The 24,134-nt window shown below is 40.7% G+C and overlaps 1 protein-coding gene across 12 annotated transcripts in view; it reads left to right on the top strand.

Annotated features, from left to right (window-relative positions):
• TTLL5 (tubulin tyrosine ligase like 5) overlaps positions 1 to 24,134 on the top strand; it is a 139,150-nt gene that overhangs the window by 94,097 nt on the left and 20,919 nt on the right. For 9 of the 12 annotated variants that reach the window (XR_001878194.1, XM_017835686.1, XM_017835683.1 and 6 more), the window contains one exon: positions 19,835 to 20,012. The exons of 1 other annotated variant lie outside the window; for it this stretch is intronic. Coding sequence is in view for 9 of the 11 variants with exons in the window: in XM_017835686.1 (XP_017691175.1) it covers positions 19,835 to 20,012 (178 nt within the window). In the remaining 2 variants the exon portion in view is untranslated. Of the gene's footprint in view, positions 1 to 19,834; positions 20,013 to 24,134 lie in introns of those variants that run through there. 2 more of the 12 variants (XR_001878196.1, XM_017835692.1) reach the window with 2 other exon arrangements.

The following is a 24,134-nucleotide window of genomic DNA, read 5'->3' on the forward strand; positions in this document are numbered from 1 at the left end:
CCAATTACAAGGATTTTGAAGTGCACTGTTAAAGCTAGGCTATGCAATGTCAGGATGGAATACCAAGAATCTTTTATCAAAAGCAGGCAAGTTATTTGTAGGATTTCATTCTGTAACAGTAGGTGAAAGATATCTTCTTTAAAAAAAAAAAGGGAGGGGAGAAGGAGCAAAAAAAAGTAGATAGTGCTTAATGATGCCAGTTTCCAGACATGCTCCTGTTGCACACATTGCATTTTTATTAACATTTCTTATCCAAGTACTGTTCACAGCAAACCAGGTGGGGGGCTACCAAACCAGCCTGGCTAATCCAAATCTACTTAAAACTGGCACTGAGACAACAACCTTTAGTAGAAGGAGTTTCAAAGTAAGAGAACATTATCAAAGACATTTTTTGTGTTCCAGCTGCTGGGTGGTTGGGCACTGGAACAGGCTCCCCAGGGAAGTGGTCACAGCACCAAGCCTACCAGAGTTCAAGAAGCGTTTGGACAACACTCTCAGGCACATGGTGTGACTCTTGGGACCGTCCTGTGCAGGGCCAGGAGTTGGTCTCGATGATTGTTCTGGGTCCCTTCCAACTCAGGACGTTATATGATTCTATGTTGCTTGACTTCTTTGCTTGAATTTCTGACTGCATCTGGTTCAGTAAGTGTCTTTCACTACCCTTTCTATCTTTCTGCAATCTGGCTTGTCGGATTTAACTGAAAAGTTAGTCAAAGAAGATCTGGCAGTGCTGTACATGCTATTGGCAGCTGTCTGTCAGGGGTGCTTAGCCTGGGCAAGAGTAATCCTTTGGAGCAAAAGGGCTATGACTTATGTGGTCCAAACCTTTTGTTTGCGTAAAGAATTCTTTATTTGCTTATTGTTGGAAAAAAAAATTAGAATCTTCTCTGTGAAGAGTGTAGCCAAGCTGGGCCATGAATGTCTTCAGTGTTGAAAATATGAGATTTCTTCAAAATTCAGCTCAGAAAACTTTCATGTTTGGTAGAGCATGTGAAAAAGAGGAGGAAACCTCAAGTCTTGGACCATCTATTTCTTTTTCGATACCGGAATAAAGGTGCTGATGAGTAAAATGAAGATAAGCTGACACCTCTTAGCATTTTGAAAAGTTGGAGATGCTGAGACTTGAAAATGAGTAAGTTTAGGAATTTTGTTTCTTGCTACTGGTACTTAAATCAGAAAAACTTTTCAGTCATATTCTGAATTTGAAATGAGAATTTTTCGTTACTCATTAAAGACAACATACTCCTTAGTGTAGCGACTTCTACCTCCCATGACTGTTTCCTAAAAGATCCCAAACTGTGGTGTTAGAAAAAGCTTGAAATAACTTGTTAGAAAGTGTTCTGTTCAATAAATTTCTCATCTTGGCTCCACTAGACTCTTGGGTGTAAGATTCTTTGACAGTCTCATGATGCTAAAGATTTTGACTTCTCTGTAAATATCTCCTGGTGGATGATAATTTGAACAACAATGAAAGGCTTTCCAATTCAGGCAGTCAACATGGCAAAGAGAACACAGTCTCATCTTTTGTGACGAAATCAACAAAGAAAACAATGTTTGTGGAACATCTAAGCACAGGCTCTTGAAATTCTCAGCCCCAGAAGTGATTCTTCATGGACTTCTCTGCTCTTAAATGTGGTGCCTTGATAAACACATCTCTTTCCAATAAAGAACTTCATATGATATATCCAGAATATTTTCCAAGAGAATGAGATTTTGATTTCTACTGACAATGATCCCACTAGCCTTCTGTTTTCAAAATTCCTTACTAAAAAATCAAGGAAGCTTAGAGTTATCCCTTATGAACAGTTTCAAAAAAGGATTTCTCTAAAGATTTTTTGGAAAAGCTGCCTTTCATAGAGTTTGGTTTTGAATATTGACAAGTTGCTTATCTTTCTTCAAAGTTGAAAAGCCTCAAGAAGGAGCTGTGTTTAATGTAGAATTAGTTTCATTAAAAATCCACAGAAATAATAACTTTATCTGTTATCCAAGTTCACAAATATTTTATTTTTTAATTTTCATTTATATAAATATACACATATAATACATTTTAAAGTATTAAATAAAATAATAAGTACTAGTAAAATAATTTTGAAAACCCAGTTTTAATAATTGGATTTTTCTGGTATATTTCAAGAAACTTGGATCCAATACATTTTTACCCATTTAAATATTTTGTTTTTCTGTTCAGGACATCGTTTGCGTAACTAATTTTGTTTTTTTCAAAGGTCAGAGTCATGTTTTCATTTGTTTCTGAAATTCCACTTTCCTGCTGCTGATAGTAACCCGAATGATTTAAATATGAAAGTATCCTCTACTATCTGTGTAAAAAGAACAAAATTTATGCACCAATTTCTAGGTTGTTTTGAGGTGCAAGAGACAGAATGTGATTCATGTAGTGCAATGGTTTTCTTTATTGATATTTTCTAAATAGGAAAAAAAAAGTTAACATATTAGGATTTCTAAAGCATTGCAGAACCTGAATATGAGTGCAGCAAACATTGTGTTGCTGAGAAGCATTTCTGTGAAAGGGAAAAGAAATGTGGTGCTGGATATTTTGCTGTTTGCATGTCTCCCTCTGAAATTATCTAAACTCTTGATATCATGTAACTTCAATTGTGAATTGTCCTGATTGTTGCTACAAAATGCACAGTTGTCTGGGTATTGTTTGTCAAAATCTCACTCTGGTGTTTATGGTGTGTATTGTCAGGTAGCAAAACTAGGTAACAACTACTCTTGTCATTTAGTTTCAGATTTTTTCTAACACTATTACTTTTATGTGAGAGCTTGCTTACTGTCTTATACTCCAGCTAGTCTCAAGAGCCTTAAATACAGTACACAACATGAAGGTTGACCTCTTAGCAAATGTTACTTGAGCCTTCTGGAGGCCATGTTTGGATTCTATTTTCTGTACTACAGATCAATTTTTCTGTGAAATGTACCAGTTGTGGCCTTTGAGAAAAGTCTACTCTATTTAGAACATTTGCTAAAACATGAAAGGCATCAAGTATAAAGAAACAGTGTATAATGTAGATTTCTTGGTGGACACTGTTGTTATTGTCCTCTCTTGATATGCCTTATCTATGCTAGGAGGGTAGTCTTGAAAGTACATTATTCCACAAGTGGCTGGAACATTTTAGTCTGTCCTTTTAAGGGTTTAGCATCTGCATCTTTGATGTGCTCAGGCTCAGAATTACAAGCAATCACTTGATGAAATTCCTGAGGTAGTGATTCCATGGTTCCCATCTGTGTTCCTGAGTCTGGGAGTTTCTGACTATTTATACAATTTTCTCTGTACTCATAGGAAACAATTCCATTTTGGCTCCAGAAAAAGGGATTGGGTTGGACTGGAATATAGGATTGCGTAACTTTTTTTCATGTTTAACCGCAAATTCCTGTGAAAGCTATTGCACTTCCTCTGAAGATACCTACTCTTGGCTTTTGGTTTCTGGAGTCAGTAGAAATATTCAACACCCATATACAGTCCAAAAGACCTAGCAATTGAAAGGCTTACCCAAAATCAGTCATTAATGAATCCAGCAAAGTTGAATCCCTAAGGAAACAGCACCATCCCTGCATTCATATTCTTCTCAAACCTCAAGGAGAAAAGGTATGCAGTTGGGATGACCATCCAGGCTGGCACAACTGCATCATAGACTCTTCTGTCCATACTGGAGGAGGAAATGTGACAGATATTGGTGCCTGTTCAAATGGAGAGAATCTAAAAGCTTTTTCTAGGTGCTGCAAATAAAACTAGTGCTTATAGTGCTTATAGACTTCAGGCACTGGGTGATCCAAGTAAGTTTTGTGCAACTTGAACATCTTCTGCAGACAAGGTCTGACAGAGAGGGATCTTTTAACAAATACTAGACAAGTCTGGGAACTGTCTTTTAGAGTGTGCTATCTCATCTCTTGATACTATAAAATATAATTATGGGAACATCCTTTTACTCATCTTCCTCTAATGACAGACTTTGTCTGTCATCAGATTTATCAGTTTCCTGAAGAAAGATTTTATTGACTCAGTTTACTGAGGTCACACAAACTTCATGTTCTCTGTGTTTAATTGTGTTCTGTCAGCTGGTCTGCTTGGTCAGCACGTGTGTTTCTGCCCGCTGGGGAAAGAGGAGAGAACTGAGTGATTTGGGACTCTCCCATGATTTTCCACTGCACCACCTGCCTCGGAAGTGCCTGCAGAACTGCCAAACATGCTGAAGTGGTTAAGTGTACCAGCTCCTAAAGAAGCTGAAGGGGAGGAGTGATTCTTGCCTGATGGGTGTTCAAAGGGAGCTGAGACTTTGATGTTCTGTTTTAGCAGCTGCCAGGTATTGCTGCCTTCAGCCCTGTGCAGCACTTGTGCCCCCAGCCTTCATGCAGTGTATTCTTCTTTACACTGCCAGAATGGAGAGAAGGAAATAAAAAATTTAATTAAGCCAAGAACTTGGGCATTAGCAATAGTGTTGTTTTGTTATATTTTACACTTTGAGTTGTAGTGCCTTGTGCCACATGTCAGTGAAGCACCTTGCACTTGCTTGGGCCTATTAGAATAATGAATTTATTTCACTTCAGTTTTCTTTGCCTTTCTCATTGCTGCTTTCTTACCTCTTCTGCTTTGTCTGCTTCCCAAATAATCATAGTAATTTTAATCTTTTGTTCTGTAATGCCCACATAAAATGGGCAGAGATTCACATCTGTGGTGTCCCAGAACTCCTTGCTGGGTCTAGAGGGACTAGATCATCTTTCCAATGGGGATTGAGAGAGACAGAAAAATATGGCTAAACTAAGGCTTCATATAAAGTCTCTGTTAAAGCAGGGACAGACACCACTCTGCTATATCTCATGGAGGCAGATAGCTGGGAACTTCCCCTTTATTCCCTTAACTCTTCTCTGCCAGAAATAAGATGGTGTGACTCAGTTTATTCCACTAATATTGAATTTCTTTATGATAATATAAACTCCTCTGTGATTTTTCTTGTTGAAACATTGGATTACTGGAAATGCTGGAAAGTGAGCTTTGTTTTCAGGTGTAGAGGTAGATAGATCCCAATAGTAGGAGTGCAACGGGGACTATATCTGTATAGCTTAAAACAAAAGACCAGCAAGGAGGCCAAAATCATTGTAATCTGGAATGGTCTTTTCTGGCAAGGCAGTATGCTTCTATGGTATTAATCCTTGGAGGACAAAGTGTCAAAAAATGGGGAGATTCTTTCTCTGCAGTACTAGCTTTTCCAGGTAAGGCTTTATAAAAATAGAAGTCTTTGCCCTCTTTTCTTGTAGTTCTTTATAATCGAAATCTGGTATGTCACGCCCATTTCTGGAAGCAATAGAGGCAGACAGATGCATAGGAAGTTTTGGGAAGGAGATGGCACCATTTATTTTCCTTTTTTTGTAGCAGTACTGACTATAGAATTTCTAAAATATTTAAAATAATTTCTAAAATATTCTAAAAATCCATAACATCTAAATCAAAATTAAACCTGCCATTCAGCTCTGAAGTTAATTTTTTAGGCTAGATTTTAGCTATCATCAAAATACAGCATACTTGGTCTTTTCTGAAGAGTAGTTTTCTGCAAGTAGGGGATCTGTGGAAGATTCTTAGAAGGAACACTACAGACCTGAAAAACTTCTGACAGTTTTAGCTTGAGAAAAGCATTGCTAGTAATTCATGCTGCCTTGGTCAAAATAATGAGCACTTCCATAAAGTATCTGTTACCTCCTCTAAGGAAGTTGGATGGAGTGAAAAATAGCACTTATCTTTTAAAATGCAACGCTTTGTGACCATCAATGAGGCTTGCAGGGATTTTAAGAAAATCAGCTAGCACCACAACCCTGGTATTGCTTTGGTGTCAGTGTGCCATGCTGCTCTTAGGATGGCTGAAAGTCTGTATATCATGTTTTTTCTGTAGTGTCTATCTGTGGTCTCTGTATAAGTAGCCTTTTTTTTTTTTTTAATTTCCTGCCATATATATGATAGGATGGTCTTGCCTATGTAGCATATACAGTTACTGGGTCAGCTTCTTCGATAGGTAACAACTCATGCTATTATTGTCCTCTCTCAGTGTAGCTGAGCATATTCCATCAACACCCCCCAATTATACTTTATGTAATCGTTTTGTTATAGACTTTAGAAAGTGTGTGCTGACACAGACGCAGTCACTTCTTCCTCTTCTTTCTCTAACTCATTGTTAAATGTTCGGGGAGCCACAGCAGGTGAGTGGATCTTTTTACAGGAGGAGGAAGTAAAGGAATTTTTTCCTTTACTCCAGCATAACAGAACTGTAAAAGGAAACTGAGGAGGAAAAAATGCCAGTTTAAAAGGTAGATCACACTCATATACAGTCTATTTCGTGTTATACATTGTTACCTTATAAATCCACTTGAGGCACAAGGAAAGCAGAAACTACCCATACATACAGAATTGAGTTTATAAAATGGGTAAGATAAGAATGCTAGAGGCACCTCCTTAGTCAGCATATAAGTGCTATTGGGTCCAAGGGACTGTGTAAGTCTTATCTTTTTATCAGGAAACTAGTTTAGCTTCATTACATTGGAACTAGGTTTATAAATTTCAGTTGTGTAAGGGAAGAGGTCTCTTGAAGACCTTTACTCTGCCCTTTTGTCAGTGCTTGGGGAATTATTCAAAAACAAGAGACTGTTAACCACAAGCATACAACCTCACAGCTAGGACCCAAAGAAGTGACCTTCAGTTCTTGTTTTGTATTTTTGTCTTGTTTAACATCTAGGCTAGATTTTATACAGCTTTAATTGTGTTATTGAATGGTAATGCAGCAGATGCATCTTATTGGTTTCATGCTGCTACTCTACCTCTTTTACCTGGAACATTTATCTTAATATGACTGTGTCCAGCTAGCTCTCAGATGACTCTTTCCACAATCTATGATTAAGTCAATTTGTAGATGCTTTCTCTGGAAGTGCTGAACAGATTCTAGCCTTTCCTTTATATATTATAAATGTAGAGCTGTTGCTTCCTTTATGAAGTTCTGTTATCTGGGGCTTGAAATGTACAGACATGGTGTCAGGGAACTGTATATTCAGCATGCATTGTTCCTGTAGACAGACCATCTAAGCTGCCAGATTTATCAAGTCTTCTCTGAGCCTCTCATAAGAGGGTCTTCATCTACCACATAAGAAGGTGATAGGTCTACTGGATGTCAAGCAAAGTTGGTTGCTTTCATGAATTTCAGTGCACATTTTTTGTAATCTAGAGGCTTGACACGTTCTTTAGAGGTTTCTCTGTGTACTCCTATTTAATGTTTAGACAACGAACACCCAGAGTTAGGTGCATGAAATGTCTCTACTGTGTGGTTGTATGGAACTAAAAAATTCATTTGGGCCTCCAGTGGAGACCTGGACAGCACAACACTGGGGGTGTCCTTAAGGCCCTGTGGTGTGTCTTTTGGGAGGCTGATGGTGGCAGGGGTATCTAGCTCTGGGCAGGGGCAGTGCTTTAAGTACTATCCCCCATCTCATGAATCCTAACCCTGCAAAACTCAACAGCCTGTTTTTTGTTTGTTTGTTTATTCTTCTCAAGTGCTCTAGATTTCACCAGTTTAGCCCAATTGTAACTTTCCACTTGCCTCTCGGGACTTGGAGAAGGAGCCTGAGTTGCTTTCTTTGTTCCCCATTTTCTTATTCATTGGGATCTTGCAGCTGCTGCTTGAGCACAGATAGCAAGGAGCACCACACTCTGGGAAAGCCTGTGCTGGAGGAAACTTAATGGAAAATATGAAAGAGAAAAAATGTGTTTGATGGACTTTTAATATAAAAAGGGTGAAAAAAAAGAAAAGGAGGAGGGGGAGATTTATTCACTGTAATAGGAACCAAATGTTGTCTGGGACAGCAGCTATGCTCTCACTCTTTCCCTGTAAACTTCGTGAGTGGCTTTTCAAAGGAGTCATTACAGGGTGCGGGGCTAATTTAGTGGTCCTGAATTAACCCCTGCCACTCTAGGCAGAGGTAAGGAATGTGGGTTTGCAGGAGAGATTAATGATTTTAATTACGGACCTGATCATGAGCATATTCTAGACAGATAACAGTGACCATTTACTGTTTTTATCCTCATGTGCTACTGCTGCTATCCACCCATAAAAATCAAAGTCTGCTTGCATAAAGCACTAAAAAAGGTATTAAGTCTAGAAATAAATAAGCACATAAGTCTGTTCCAGTTTGGTTTTTAATATACTTGTCTACAGTGAAAAAGTAGGAGAACATAATTACAAATCATGTTCATCAAATTGATCTGCTTGATCCGTGTTAAAGTTTTACAGTGGAACCTCTTTAGTGAGGAATACCTTTCCCATCTCTAAGTGGTGCAATACTGCATCTAAGTTTCTGGTACTTTGAATTCTGTGGTGTGTGTATATTCACCCCAGAAGGTCTGCCTGGGCTAGGACAAGTGATCAAATTTAAGATGGCACTTAACACATGTTCTAAGTTGAATGACTTACCATAGTCAAAAAGGATCTAGACAATCATCATATCATGGCTAGGCTTCATGAATGAAGATTTGGGAAAGGCTCTATCCACATTTGTTACAAGCACATTGGTGGCTAATAAGGCCAATACGAGATAGACATGTCCGATTGCAAAAGACTCAACAGAAAGACTCCTTAGGTGGTATATTCTGCAAGGCACGATTCTTTCTGTGTTGTCTTTTCTCCTTGAGAGTGATCCTGCGTGCTTTCTCAAAAGCATCAGCAGCGTTATAGATGGCGTGTCTCCAGGCCCCCTGATTTGAGGCCAGAGTAGAGCAGTTATGTTGATCAATATGGCCGAGGCTGAGATGTTGTTTCAGGGAGTCCTTGTATCTTCTCTCCAGGGCTCCTCTCTTGCGGCAGCCAGTGGCAAGTTCACCATAAAGCAAGATCTTAGGGAGGCGGTGGTCCTTCATCCTTGAGACATGTCCTGCCCAATGCAGCTGTGTTCTCAGTAACATGGCCTCAATACTTGTGATTGCTGCTTGTTCTAAAACAGATGTATTGGTCATATAATCTAACCAGTGGATGTTTAGGATTGTACGGAGACAGCGTTGATGGAAGCGTTCTAGGAGATGCAGGTGGTGACGGTAGATGACCCATGATTTGGAACCATATAAAAAAGTAGACAGCACAATGGCTTTGTAAACACAGATCTTGGTACTTTTCTTCAAGTGTTTATTACGCCAAACTCTTTTATGGAGTCTTCCAAAAGCACTCTATGCCTTTGCTAACCTATTGTCTATCTCTCCGTCAATCTCACCATCCGAGGAGATGAGGCTGCCTAGGTAATTAAACTGCTGGACTGATTTGAGCTCTGATTGGCCAATGGTGATATGGGGATGATGGAAGACTTCTTGACGTGCAGGTTGATAGAGAACTTCTGTCTTCTTTAAGCTGACTTCCAGCCCAAAGAGCTCAGCAGCGTCTGCAAAGCAGGATGTTAAACGCTGCAGAGCTGCTTCTGTGTGGGCCACAAGGGCGGCATCATCATCATAAAGCAGCTCCCGGACAAGATGATTTACAGTGAGGTAAATTCATTGAGTCCACCTGCTTTGTCTGAACTTAATTAATTAATTAATACTTTAAGATTGGGAGTGGAGTGGTGTGTGCATGTCAGAGTTAAACAGGTAATCTTCCCCAAAACTTCCTTATGAGAGCAAAATGATACCAGATCTCTGTTTTGGTCTTATTGTGTATATGTCTTGCTGTTAAAATATTTTGGCAGGCTCTGACTGTATTTGCAGGTGTGGAAATACATGCATCACAAGGAGATGAGTTGGATGCTTTTGCTCATATCTTTGTTTCTGAATTAAACATGAAGTCAAAACCACCTTCCAGTCAGTAAAGCTCACCCCTGTGTTTGCACTAATTGAAGGTAGAAAGGGTATGTGATTTTGTTTAGATCACTTGGCAGAGATATGCTCAGTTGCCTTCATTGCTTCTCCACTGACCCGATGAGCCACAGTAGGACGAAGACACTGAAGTTTGCAGCCAGCTGGCTGTTGTTTATCTTCTTGATTTAGCCTTTCTGCTAGTGAATTTCAAAGCTGCCATGTGTAAAGAGAAGAAAAAAAATACAATGTTTACCTGCCAAGTATTCCTCAAATTACAGAGACTGACAGTATTTTGTAACTGGCATGGTGCCAAGGATGGTGGGCCTGACAAAAATTGGCTCCACTAAAGTGTAAATATTTCATTTAATTTGCTGAGACTGGCAAATTTAGTGCTTCTGAAAGTAAGAGGTTGATAATGCCAGCTAAATCCAGGAATGGTAGAGATAGGTTAGGTCTTGCCTGCAGAGGTTTTTCAGTGCTCTATAATTTCTCACCCTGCCCTTCCCCTGCTAGACTGTCACAAGGCTGTTTTGATGCACCTTATTTCTAACCTAGCACGTTAGACATGAACATTCATGACCTTGTCTGTATATGGAGACCTAAGATGTAAAATGCACTAAATTCCTGATCTGCATTGCCTTGGTTATAAGAAAATACTTTTGTTCCAAAACCCAGGTTTTTCAATGGCAGGAAAGCAGCAAGTCATTTTCAGAAGCCAGGGAGCAGGAAATAAATTATACAGCAACATACACCAGAAAAGAAGGAAGCCCATGAACTTTGATAGTACTCTAGAATAAAGTGAAGGAGCAAGAAGGCAGTGGGCTTTCCTTGTATAGCCATGGTGCATGCACATCTGGAATAATAAAGTGGAAAAACTTCACAGAAAAGCAATATGCAATCAAGGCCAGAAGGGACTGAGCTGAGGAAAGAGAAGGGAGTTAAATGTGCCAAGGCTGGCTGAGCTCAAAGGAGGCATAGCTCTGGTAGTGAAGGTTTAGTCCTGAAATAAGAGGAATGTCACACAATGAAACAGAGAAAATAAAAATTTTATTGGGAATCTCAGGGAAAATTCTTGACACTGAATGTGTACCTGCCTATGGAGTTGTGCAGCTGAGTGTGACACATGGACTCCTGCAGCCACTGAAATATATGCTAATCCTGCACCACAAGGAGATGAGTTGGATACTTTTGCTCACATCTTTGTTTCTGAATAAAATTCTTGTAACAATATCAATTCTCAGAGCTGAAAGGGGGAATTGTAAGAATAGCAGAGGGGGACTCCTGACATTTGCTAGATATTATGCATATTAAAATGTGCTAGGACGCTTGAATTGTGCCTCTGGTAGCTATTACAGTTAAGCTGTGAATGGATCTGGAAATTATAGTTAAATCCACAAAACTTCTCATGTTCTTTGCCTAAACCAACTCAGTCCCAAGGCTTTTCACATGGACCTTGTACATCTTCTGTTGTCTCATGGCACAAAGATACTGATGGTAAGAGCCCGTGGTGTAGGTAGAAATAGCTTGAGCTGCTGGGAAAGTGGGGAGCTAAAAAACTAAGGCTGAAACTGTTTCAAGATGCCTTACCACTAAGAAGGGAAAGTTTAATTGATGGTCTGGGACAGAAACTCTCCTACATCTCTGCAGCTCTTCTGCCGTGGAAGACTGTACTTGTCACTTTGAACTGGATTTGAACCCAGAATGCAGTTCCACAAGTTTATAGTGCCAATGCAGCCTTAAAAGGCTGCTCATTAACTTTAAAAGCTTTTCCTTGGCTTCTCTTGCAGAGCACAAAAGCAGATTGTGGGTCAGATGCTGGCATCCTCATTTTATACAGGCCAGCTGCCTCCTGCCCCTTCCCTGTCTCTAAGGACCTGCACCATGGCAAGTTCTGGACAGCTCCCTCCCTGTGCCTCAGATCTCCAAAGTCCCAGGCTGAGCTCTTTTAGGAATATTCAAAATGCTTTGTTTGCCCCTGGTGTTTTGGGAAGCTATTTTCTTTACCTTTGTTACATAGCTCCTGCTATGTTACAGACTCCTGCTGACTAAACTGCGCCAAAGTCACTCTTCCATAGACACTCCTGATAACAGTAGAGGCCAGGAGCAAACCATTCTCAAAGACTTGTTGCACTGTTTTTTTTCAATTTTTAATTTATTGCTTTGGAAGCTGAGGGGAGGGAAAGAGGGAGAAAGACAAAGAAAGGCCTGGAGGCAAGTGGCCCTGTGAGAGGCCCAACAGTCCTGCATCCCAGCCAGGCCCCCAGCATCCTGGGCTTTATCCCACTCTGTTTATCATTGCTCCATAGCCAAGCCCCAATCTAGGGCCTATTGTTAGGGATGGAAGAAGCATATGGTGTGCCAAAGAAAATGTTCTGTGTTTTTCTGAGTGCCTGAGCATAAGTCAGCAGGATCCTGGGAGCTACCACACTAGACAGAATCATTAGTTACTATGCCAACTACTTTCTAGCAGCTGGTGCTCACAGAGGATTTGTACTGAAAGCTTTCTAGACTGGTGGTGCCACCTGAATGCCCTGTGGGAAAGAAACTGCTGCCCCAGATTGTCTGACATTCCATGGCAAGGTGGGAGCAGTGATTTATAAATACACTGGGTTCCCTTATTGTCAGCAATGGCCCTTGTTCATCCTAAGCTTCAGCCTTTACAGGAAAAGATGCAAAATACTTTCATTGTCAGCTTGTTTCCTTGTTTAAAAGGAAGATAATTCTTTTCTGAGTTTGCAAGACCTGCAGCTATACTGATTCCTGCTGTGATCCTGTGTTCACAGAAACTAAGCAGGTTTAAGCATAGAGGAATATTCTTCAAGAATGCTGAAGCTTCATTTACACAAGTAACTTAAACCTAGTTTGCACTGCCTTTCAATGGAGTGTAGGCACTTTTCAAATACTTCAAAAGTGCCTGCTTAGTGAGTGCTATATGGAGAACACCAGTGTACTTCACAAATTGGTATTTTTGCCTGCCACACAGGAGCTGGTATCAAACAAGTGCCCAGCTGTGCCATTGGAAGAAGGCTTCAGTCGAAATATAAATGGAAGGCCAATTTGTAGTATTTATGAGACTTAAAAATCCTTAATTTTTGAGGGGACCATTGGAAGCTTTAAACCCAACTTGTCTGTAAATTGTGCATTAAAAGTTATATTCTAAATCCTTCTGTTCTTGCACTGCTGTCCCCTCTCCTGATTATTTTCTCATAGTTTCACATATTTTTCTTTGTGCTGTTCTCTACTGTTGTCTTTTAATATCTGGTATTACTCATCCCAGCAGTGCTTGTGTTATAGTAAACCCTGCTTTGTCAGATGTTTGAATAAGTTCCTTAGCAGTGATGGGTGCTGGAAGTGTGGGTTATTGTTGCTAGTTACCAGTGTCATTCTTTTAGTACAGACTTGCTGTATGTCCTATAGTTCTTTGCAACTATGAGATTTTCAGTAGCTGGTATTCTGGGCTTTAGTCTTGTCTACAACTTCAGTCCTTGGAATTCCCTTCAAATCTTTTTGAATTGGAAACAGAAGCCAGCTCTCTCCTTTCTTGTAAGAGCTGATAACCACATCCCTTCTGTATGGAGACTGGATTTCATAGAGACTTTTTTTTTCTGTAGTCAATGAATAAATCTATTAGTATTTTGTTAGTACATAGTATTTTAGTGCACTGGCATTCGTTCCTAGTATGGGTGTAGGTAGTTGATTGCATAAGGGTTGCTTGCATTAGAATAGAACTAATGAATTGGAAAAGGGAACTAGAACAGAAAGGTAATTTGGAACTAGATAATCTAGAAATGAATGTATGGCATTCTAACACTTGTAGACTGGGTTCCAGTCGTAACTGCATGGAGATGTGTTGACATATTCATGAAAATGGTTTCAGAAGCAAACTTGTATCTTTTGTGATGCAGAAAACTGCAGCAGGGAGGTTTTGCTGTCAGTGAAGAGGAAGAGGGAATGCTGGCCCAGCCTTTCTGAAAACTACTGTTGAAAGAAAGGAACACAGTGGGTTTCTTGCCAAAAACACTGAGTAGCCTGAAGAGCTGCTGGAAGGACAGAATCTTGCTTACAAAGGATGGGCCATAATGCCAAAAGCTGTGATTTCCTGTACACAGTGAAGGCCTGAATCCTGGCCAGGTCTCTAAACTAAGCAACTCAAAAATAATCCTGAGCAAACTGTCAGAAGATTGCTCACAACCAGCCTGGCTGACAGAATGAAACCAAATCTTTTCTGGTGCCACAGGCAGGAATTTCTATTTCCCGTTTGCGTGTGTGTGCATCTCTGCCTAGCTCTGTTGTCTGTACATGTGAAGAACTGAATAATCAGTCAATCATTAGTTCAAGCCATAATCCTGAATTATTGACTCTACAATCCTTATTTCCATTGGGAGCGTGGAGAGGTTTTTTGGCTATTTTTGGCTTTGCCTAAAACAGTGTGAATTGTGAAAAAGCTTATAATTCAGTTTGAGGTATTTATATATTCTCCCTAACATGTGCACTCTTTAGTATCTATTAAAATGTGAGGTCCTCTACAGCTTTTTTCCAGCCTTCATTATGGTGCTGAGCCAGCTGGCAGAAGAGCCAACTTCTCCTTAGGGGTGCAAAGGTGTCACGCTTCCATAAATCATCCAACAGGCAGAGACAGAGAATAGGAGATGCTCCATGGTGCGTTCCTGTGAACATGGGAAATAGATTGAGAGCTGGAGTGTTTCTCTGGCAGCAGTGTATTGAGTCTCAGATCCTAAGCCCCATTCACTGCCAGGGCAAACATTTGCCTTAGATGTAATATCAGCATTTGATAACGTGTTATGTGAGGACTTCCTAAAACTGCAGATGAAACATTTCTTTACAAAAGTGACCTTAAGACTGGCAAATGCACCAGCCTTCTAATGTCAAGTATTGAATGTTTATATTATAGAAGGTTGAAGTTTTGTTTTGCAACATAATGCATAAATGCAACATAATGTGTTTATGTCAATTTCTGTCTATAAAGAAGCAAAACCCCTAGAAGCCAACAGAAGCATTTTTAATCCAGAAGGATTCTGCTGGCCATGAGGGTAAAATCTATTTAGGCAAGCAACAGCATTTTCAGTATGGTATCTAGAAAAAAAGTAAGTTCTCTTGTGTTTTGTCATGTGGAGAGAAGGTATTGGAACTGCAGGGAGTTGTGTACAAGACTGTGCTGCAAGAATATGTTAGCCAAAGTTATTGCAGTTTTATTTGGTCTTTTTAAAGGTAGTTCTTTGTGAAGATTTAATAACACAGTTTCAATGGTGCTTTCCTGGGTAATTTAAGCTAGGCTTATCTGGGCAATATTATGTCTTAAAGAATTTATTTTGGGCTATATAGATCATATATTGGTTAAAACAGAAAAAGTGGGTTAAAACAGGTTAGAAACCAAATGAAAACATTGAGATTAATTGAACAAAGGACAAAGGTTGGAGAAAGGCAGGAATGTTGGTGCATTTTTAAAAATCAGTCTTCAGGTTTTTGTAATTGCATAACAGTTTATCCTTTGCCAGATATCTCAAAACAAAAGAACTGAGGATCGGAGAAATGTTAATAAAGTTTTGCCATTTAAGTGGTGGCCCTCACATTGCAATCACTGTATGTCGTACATGTGGCACAAAGCCAGTTTGGCTATCAGCAGGTCTGATTTTAGTGGAGTTTCATTTACATCAGTTTTGCCTCCTTTATTTTGTCTTGACTTTTACATTTTAGAGATAGTCACTCAGTCTTTAGCTTTCCAAGCATTCTTTTGGATCAGAGGATGAATTTTATGTATTGCAAGTTCTGAGCTGGAGGTAGATATGAGAGCAGTTGGAATAGACATTACCTTCTAGAATTAATCATTTAATTTGAATGAATACCTTAAAGTGTGCTTGACTGAATTCTCTAACTTCTTTCTTAGACCTGAAACAGATTTAGTTTCAGAACTCTGATGCATAAAGAACACTGGCTGCATTTTTGCAGAGCAGATGACTACCTCGTTCAATGTCCTGCTCAGACAGGCCCATGGAAGAGTCTGTGGGAAGAGCACTGGGTGATGCTACAGAATGGTCATACTTCCCCAGTATTCTCTGGGACTTGATAATCAGTGATTTTCTAGCCAGGAGATGATATCTTTGTATATAAATAGTGTTAGTGGCTCTTGCTTCTGTGAGTTGTCTAATCATTTTTGAAACCTTTTAAATTTTTGGCATCCTTAACTTCCCGTAGTAAGAAGGCATCCATAGTTTAATTATGTGTTATGAGAAAAACTACCTCCTTTTGTTTGTTTTAACCTGCCCACCTGATGACTTCATTCAGTTTTTCCTATGTTTTGTAGTATGAGAGGTGAGTGATTGTTCCCTCTTCTCCTTCTCCCTGAAGCTTGTGATTTTATGGATGTGTTTCCTATTTTTTTCAGTTGTCATTTTTCCAAGCTGAAGAATCCCTATTTATTTAGTCATTCCTCAATATATAAGTTGTTCCTTACCTTTGATCATCTCTACAGCATTTCTGTGTACTTTTTCCAGTTCTACTGTGTGCTTTTTGAGAAGGGAGGAGGGACAGGAGTTAGAACCATCTTCAATGTGCAAGAGATGTATGCAATTTTGGTTTATATGGTAGCATAGTAGTGTTAGTGTTTTTGTTCTCTATGCCTTTCCTTGTAAATCCTTACACTGAATTTGCTTTTTGAGAGGATTTAAGTGATGTTTTCGTAGAAAAAAAATCTATTAGAGCTATAGTTATAAGGTTTCCTTCCTGAATAAAATAAGTAGTTGTAGTGGGTTGACCCTGGCTGGATGCCAGGTACCCACCAAAGCCACTCTTTCACTTCCTTCTGCAACTTGACAGGGAAGAGAAAACATACCGAAGGTTTCACGAGTTAAGAAACAGGAGAGATCACTCACTGATTACTGTCGTGGGCAAATCAGACTTGAAGTGGGGGTATTAATTAAATTTATTACTCACAGAATCAGAGCAGGATAGTGAAAAGTTAAATAAATCTTAAAAACACCTTCCCCCCACCCCTCTCTCCTTCCAAGTTCTACCTCCCCTCCCCCAGCAGTGCGGGGAGACAGGGAATGAGGGTTATGGGCAGTTGTTGTTTCTGCCACTGCTCAGAGAGAGGAGTCCTTCCCCTGCTCCTGTGGGGTCCCTCCCAGGGAGACAGTCCTTCACGAACTTCTCCAATATGAGTCCATCCCACAGGCAACAGTTCTTCAGAAACCGCTGCAACGTGGGTCACTTTTCCATGGGGTGCAGTCCTTCAGGCACAGGCTGCTCTAGTGTGGATTCCCCCCCAGGGCCCCAAGTCACACCAGGAAAACCTCCTCAAACGTGGGCTCCTTTCTCCATGGGTCAGCAGGTCTCTGCCAGGCCCTTGTTTCGGCATGGGTCTTGTCCATGGGCTGCAGGGCAATCTCTGCACCTCCATGATCCTCCATGGGCTGCAGGGCAATCTCTGCACCTCCATGATCCTCCATGGGCTGCAGGGCCACAGCTGCTTCACCATGGTCTGCACCATGGGCTGCAGGGGAACCTCAGCTCTGGTGCCTGGAGCACCTCCTCCCCCTCCTTCTCCACTGACCTTGGTGTCTGCATTGTTGTTCACATGTTCTCACTCCACTCTTCTCTAGCTGCAATTTTCATCTGCACAATAACTTTTTTCTCCTTCTTAAATATGTTACTATCATTCCTGACTGGCTCAGCCTTAGCCAGCAGTGGGTCCATCCTGAAGCCGGCTGGCATTGGCTCTGCAGTAATCCCCAACCATCTCCCAAAGACTGCATCCCAGTCTGAGCACAGTCCTTTGTGCGTTTCACCTGTCAGCGTGACCTGGCTTTACTGGAAGGATAACAGAGAGTCCAGCTGCTTCACATAAGGGTAAAGTCCAATGAGCTTTAACATCAGGGTGGATGGTGGAGTCCGTATCTATGCAGTGGAAGGAGCAGATATGACCCTTGGGATGAGTCCAGGTGACAGCAACCTGCTGATAACCCAGCAGGTGAGCTAGTGGGATTGGGGAGGAGACAGCTGGGGATCATTTCAAAGATTCTTTGTTCCTTGTCCTGTCCTCCTTTAAAGTTGTGCATTTTGTGGCATCCTGTGCCTAGTAGGCAACAGTGTTGGGGCGCCAGCACCACACACACATCCCATGGATCCAGAGCTGAGCAACTGCAGGTAGAATCACAGTAGGAGAGAGAGGATCATGACTTCATTACTGGGGCAGAAGAGAGGAAGGCGGGTTCAGAAGAGGGAAGCAGCTCTTCCAAGGTTAACCACAAAGCCAGCTTCAGACCTTGGGTTTCAAGTCCTCGGTACTGTCAGCAACATTACAGTTGTCAGTTTTCCAAGTACTGGTGAAAGGAAAAGAACTGAAGGACTGAGAATCTTCTAGCAAAAGGTAGCAGGGAGCAAGAGTCATTTATCCAGTGCTGCATTGGGGTACAGTGCAAGCAAAGGAATGAAGAAACATAGGTGGGATCCCTTGAACAGGTAAGTCTAGAGAAAGCTACCTACAGCTCATGGCCTGTAAGAGCAAAAGTAGCAGTGGTGCTCTAAGCAGGGGGGAGGTCCAGAGGGTGGAAGGTGAAGATGCTGCTGAACTCCTTTTCTCCTGAATTATCATACTCTTCTGTTGCTGAGGAGCTGAGTATGGAGAGTGACCCTTTAGTGTTTGGAGTCCTTGTCCTCAGTTTACTTTGAAAGGTTATTTTTGAGGAAGAGTAAGTAGGGCTGGCAGTTGTCTCTGGTCTTGTTTGAAACATTCTTCTGAATATTTTAAGGGTTTGCAGTGATGAAAAAATTTGTGGAGGAAGGAGCAACAGATTTAAGGGAAGCTGTGACATGTTCACAGAATGTAGGTTGTAAGTTTTAATAGGATCCTGAAGCAAAGAAATTGCAGTTAACTTCCTTGCCAAAACCATGACCTACACTCCAAATTGTGGCATAAAAGACACCAATTATCTTTTACATCCTAGTTATTTATGATGAGGATAGGAAATATAAGGGAAGTCTGCCCTGAGAATCCAAAGGAAATACTTGGAAGGAGTGGCTGAGAGATGAATGACAGAGATAACAGAAATTTGGGAAGCTCAGGCATTAAGGATTGAGGGTTTTATTAGCCAGAGTGTCAGGATTCAGTAGGTCATATGGCATCCTGTCTTGTGAGCACAGAATGTGTGAGTTGCTGGGCCATTGTAGCCTCTTCGGGACACCTTGTGGTCCTGTCAGTCGGCCACCTGCTCTCTGCAAAGCCCCTCGGCCTTGTGTGTTGCTGCTGCCTTCTCACCAAGGCTTACAAACTTCAAAGCAAGCCAGTGAGCTCCTTTTGGTATTTATCATGTTGCAGGCCACAGCTGAACTCCCACCGTGTAAGCCTGGGTTGTAAGAGCTCCTGTCTCTTTGCAGGAGACCTTTTGTCCTCCAGGGAAGGCTTGCATTAGTCTGATGATGAAAGAAATGAACCTATCTTAACTCATCCCATGTCTTTTGGATTGTAACTGTATGGAGTCAATATGTATCCTAGTTGCAACCTCACTCAGCCAGTCATTTATCCTCTGTGGATATTGTACTGCATGTCTTTCTTCTATTCCACTCTCACTGCAGCATGTGTGTGCTTAGTGTAAGCCTTGTGTTAGTATATTAAAATATCTACAAATCCAAATCAATAATGGTCTCATTAGTGATGGGAATCCTTAGCTCTTTTCCTGCTGCAACTCTGCCTCTCATCAATGCTAATCAGCCACAGAAATGCTCCAGTTTAGAGTTCTTACTCTCTTTTTCTTGGTTCTCTTCAAGAGAATGTCCAGTAAAATAGTCCCAGACTGGAATTCATTAAAGTGTTTAGCAAGACTGCACTTGGCACATGGCACCTCTAGCAGGTGTTGTGCTTGCTAAAGCCACTTACTGCAAATTCATAGCTGGCTAAGTATTAAGGGATTTTTTTGAAGCAGCAGTGCCTTATAGGCGGGAGTCCTTATATGGAGAGTGGTGAAAACATGATGGCTCTTCTTTTCTCAGGGCTCCAGAGAACCATCATTTTGCCTGTGACGGAGAGATGGAGAACAGTGTCTACAACAGGGTGACAGAGAGTCCACTGGCACATCCCAACTATCAGCTTCATTTTGCTGTGCAGCAGCTTCAGCAGCAGAAACTTCAATCACGACAATTGTTAGAGCAAAACCAAGCACGGCAACAGGTAACTAAGAAAAAATCCTGCCTGGGATGTAACAGTGCTGAACAAACCCAGAGACAGTACATGTGGCACAACTTTCGTGAAGAAAGTAGCTTTTAAAGTGTGTTTCAAAGAAATTAATATTACCTGCAGTGATTTTAATAGCATTTTGATGCTGTAGTTCCCAATAGCTTCTTCAGTTGCATTAGCATCTTAAGAGCTTGTATTAATGATGTTCTGGATGACACCTAGATGCCAAAGGTGGACCACTGTGTTTTGAACAGCATTTCCATCCTTCCTGTGGAATCTTCCAAGGTTACAGTGACTTCATTGATACACTTGTTACCTTACTTTGTTATTATGGAGAGAGAGATATATTCTGAGTGATGTCCAAAAGGCTTCCCTGCTAAAGTGAAGGAAGTCTTTGGGTGAACAAACCTTCACTCAAAAGAGTTTGGTCTCCCTTAGTAAGGAGCTGTTTTCTGGGTAGTCTGGTATGACTGGACTCCTGTGAACAGAGTTAACACATGGAGGTCCAAACACCCACCCTCCCTCCTGTGAAGCAGGTGCATCATTAGTCACGGTCTTTGAGAAAGGTTATAGGCAAATTGCCCTCATCCTTTTCTGGGAGCATCTTGAAGGAGAGGCCCTTCTGCTTTTGCCCCTTGCACTCCTTCTTTTAAGGCTCTTACTTAGCCATGCAGTTTCCACCTCAGCTTTCCTCACCTACAATCTTCTTGTTCCTCCTTCAAGCCAGGAGGTCTTCCATTCGACTTAATCCATGGGTGGGCACTTGTGGCTGCTCATGAGCTCAGGAAAGGGCTGTAAAATGGCTTGTGCCTGTGAAGAGGCTGGAGCTGGCCATGGGACCTGGCTGAGCCCTTTTCTAATTGCTGACATTGAGCTGATGTTATTCTTGGCCAGGGCTGAGCCATTACTCAGGAGTTTCTGTTAAAGTAATTCTTTGTTAAACCTCCTCTTACACCCACAGCGTCCCCCTCCTTTCTGTCCCTCCCTTCTCCTTCAGAGCCAAGCAGTTTGGAGAGGCCATTGCCATGCTCAAGGGCTCAGGCTGCACTGAATTTGCCATTAATGAAAAAAGGTATTTGCTGAACTTGGGGGCTTTCAGACTTTCTGTCAGGAAAACCACATCTTGATAAAATGATTGTCTCTTGGACGCTTCCTCTCCCAGTTGACATTGTATGGAGCCAGCCAGCCAGCCCTCCTCTTCCAGTCACAGTTGTATTGATCCTCTGATGCCCCTTCCAGTCACGGCACTATCCTCATCTTCATCTATCACCTGCACCCTCTCTATCTTCCTATCACTGACCTTTTACTTTGTTGACTTAAGTTCTCAGATTTCAGTCCTTTGACTTGGCTTTTCCAAGAACTACCTTCTCTTTTCTGCTGCTTATATGTTCCCTGCCCTACATCTTCCCACCCAGGCTGCTTTGACTTCTGCCCCACCATTCACGCTGACCCTCATTTGTCCTCTCTTTTTAGCCACAGTTGATGTAGCTTATCCTAGGCTGCATGGCTTTACACATTTCCTAGTCAGTGTCACCTAAGCTACCTACTTCCCATTGCCTGCTGTTTCCCTTCTGTTCCTTCCCATGTATTGAGATCTATTTCATCCTTGTTGTCTTGCCTGCTGTATTCAAGTTCATCAGCCTCCTCTCAACAGAAGAAATATATCCCCCAAGATGGAAAGGCCTATCACTTGAAAAAGTGTCATGATCTCTGCTTTGGGAAATGCATCCAAGGTATCTCCGAGCCTGCTTCATCTGATTGTTGAAGTTCTTGTTATGGTTAGAAGGCAAGATAGCCATTTGTCAGTCGCTGAAGTACATCCATTAATTAATGTATCTTGAGGCACACCCTGAGTGTGACATGACCATGCAACATGAGTAGATGCCATTCTTTCCTTCTGTCTGTGACAAAGGGACTAGTCATATGTATGACTGTATATATATATGAACAAATAACAGAAGCACCATGATTAATAATACAGGCAAATGCTTCCTCTTGTACATTAACCAATTCAATATGCTGGAGGTGAGATGGATGCATTAGAAAGCACAGGCTTTTCTAGTCAAGTATTTGTGTAATACAAATAGCCCCATCTACCATGCAGTGGATATATCTTATCATGAAGGCTTGTTGTGTACTTCTTTGTTCCAGCAACCACTCTTGGTTGACCACTTTCCAGACACTTAAGAATGATGATGATTTCTCCAGGCATTTAACAATTTGCGGAGTAGCAGATACTGTGTAGGTGGAAGAAGAGGAATAACAACCAACAGTTTTCACTCATTGTATGGGGAAGTTAGTTCATGCAGTGTAGTACAGTTGAAATAGACCTTTGATGACAGAATAGGTACTTCATTCACTAGACAAAAAGAAAAACACCAAACTGACCAGATGAGAATCTGACAAATAGGTAGAGTGACATGGACCAGAAACAGAGACAGTAGACACTCTGAGAAAAGAGAAGAAAATAGAAAGGGGAAGAGTTTGAACGTGAAGACAAGAAGCTTAAATTGGATATCAGTAAAATCAAGGAAAAAGAATTACAAAATCAAACCAAACGACAAGAAAAACAGGCTTATAGCAGTATTTTTAATGTTTAAAGGAGACTTCATGTGACATGTTATGACCTAGATGTTAGTATCACCACTGCAGTTGGCAAGACAGTTAATACACCCTCATTGTTTACTCTCTAATTGTTTCCTGTACTGGAAGGATGCCATTAGCTGTGAGGGAGTTTCCTTTTTCTGTGTGGCTATGTTCTGTCTGCTTAGCCTAGCATCTACTGGGTTTAGAATTTTATGCCAAACATTTCACATGGGAAAAAAGCTAAATTAAAACAAGAAAAGTACAATCATATGGTGGAATGATCCCCATCAGTCCTACTTACATCAAAAAGGCTTATGCTAAACAAGACATGAATCATGTTAGTCAGTTGTGTGGGCAGTTATGTGACTACATTTTCAATGAGAAGTTTAAGTAGATTTTATGCTGTAGAACATTGGGCTAAATTAATCTTAAATAATTCTGCTCTGTCATTTAAAAATAGTATGTTCTCTGAAATATTCCTCGTTTTATGGAGTTGAGCAAATTTTTTTCTTTTGATGTTTGTGACTCTCTTCTGAAATCCTTAGAGTTTATTTAGATCCAACTGGGAATGCTGAGTACTCAGAATAATATTCCTAGTATTCCTAGAACTACATTATTCCTGTTTGAAGACACAGGGCTTCTTTGAATGCTGCCTTAAACATCATGAAACGGTTTTCTAAGCTGTTATATATTAAACTGCTGTCAGATTTGCAGTATCTCTTTCCCTTCAATTTCATGTTCATTCTTGTTTTGCAGCTTTCTCCCTCAGATTGTTTTCCCACTAAATGTGCTAACTGCCATTTTTCCTGTTTGAGTCTTGTGATGCTGATGAGTCAAAGTCTCAGGCTAAGTAAAACAGAACAACCATCCTAAAAGCAGTAGTCTGTGCTGATTTATACTAGCTGAAATTTTGTCTCCATGTTTCTGATCCTGTCACTATTATTAGAATTATGGTAATGCCCAGATGTATTAACTGTCTTTCCAATACAATGATATAGCCCAATCCTTGCCCCAGAGAGCTATCAGTACCAAGAGAGAGATAAAGGAGAAGGCACCAAGTCAATTGATTTTAGTGTATTTTATCCTTGCTCTGAAGAATTTACTAAGGAGGACATGCATCAGGACAGTCTATGCATACCTTGAGTTTGCTCTTCTTTAAATTTCCTAATGACCCCAAGATGCTCCTCTTACTGCAGTTTAACACAATGGTAGTTAATAGTACATTTCAAGTCTGTTCTTTATCGTCACTCTGTGAATTTTCAACTCCACTGATTGTTCCATTCAAACTGATTTAACTGAATGCATTAATATGTATTCAAAAGAATTTTCACTAAACCATTTGTATGACTGGAAAGGTCTTCCAAGCCTGTTAATTCTCTGTATTTTTGCAATGTTATCTGAAACACAATTGCTTTTCTAAAAGTGGTGGGGTTTATTTTGTTGGGTTTACTTTACTTTTCTTTTTTTAACTTAAATCCTTTTTATTGTTTATTGCTTATAAACATCTCAGTTTCCAGCACCAGTGATTTG

Source organism: Lepidothrix coronata, unplaced genomic scaffold (genome assembly GCF_001604755.1).
Source record: "Lepidothrix coronata isolate B3197 unplaced genomic scaffold, Lepidothrix_coronata-1.0 Scaffold262, whole genome shotgun sequence".
NCBI classification, from domain to species: domain Eukaryota; kingdom Metazoa; phylum Chordata; class Aves; order Passeriformes; family Pipridae; genus Lepidothrix; species Lepidothrix coronata.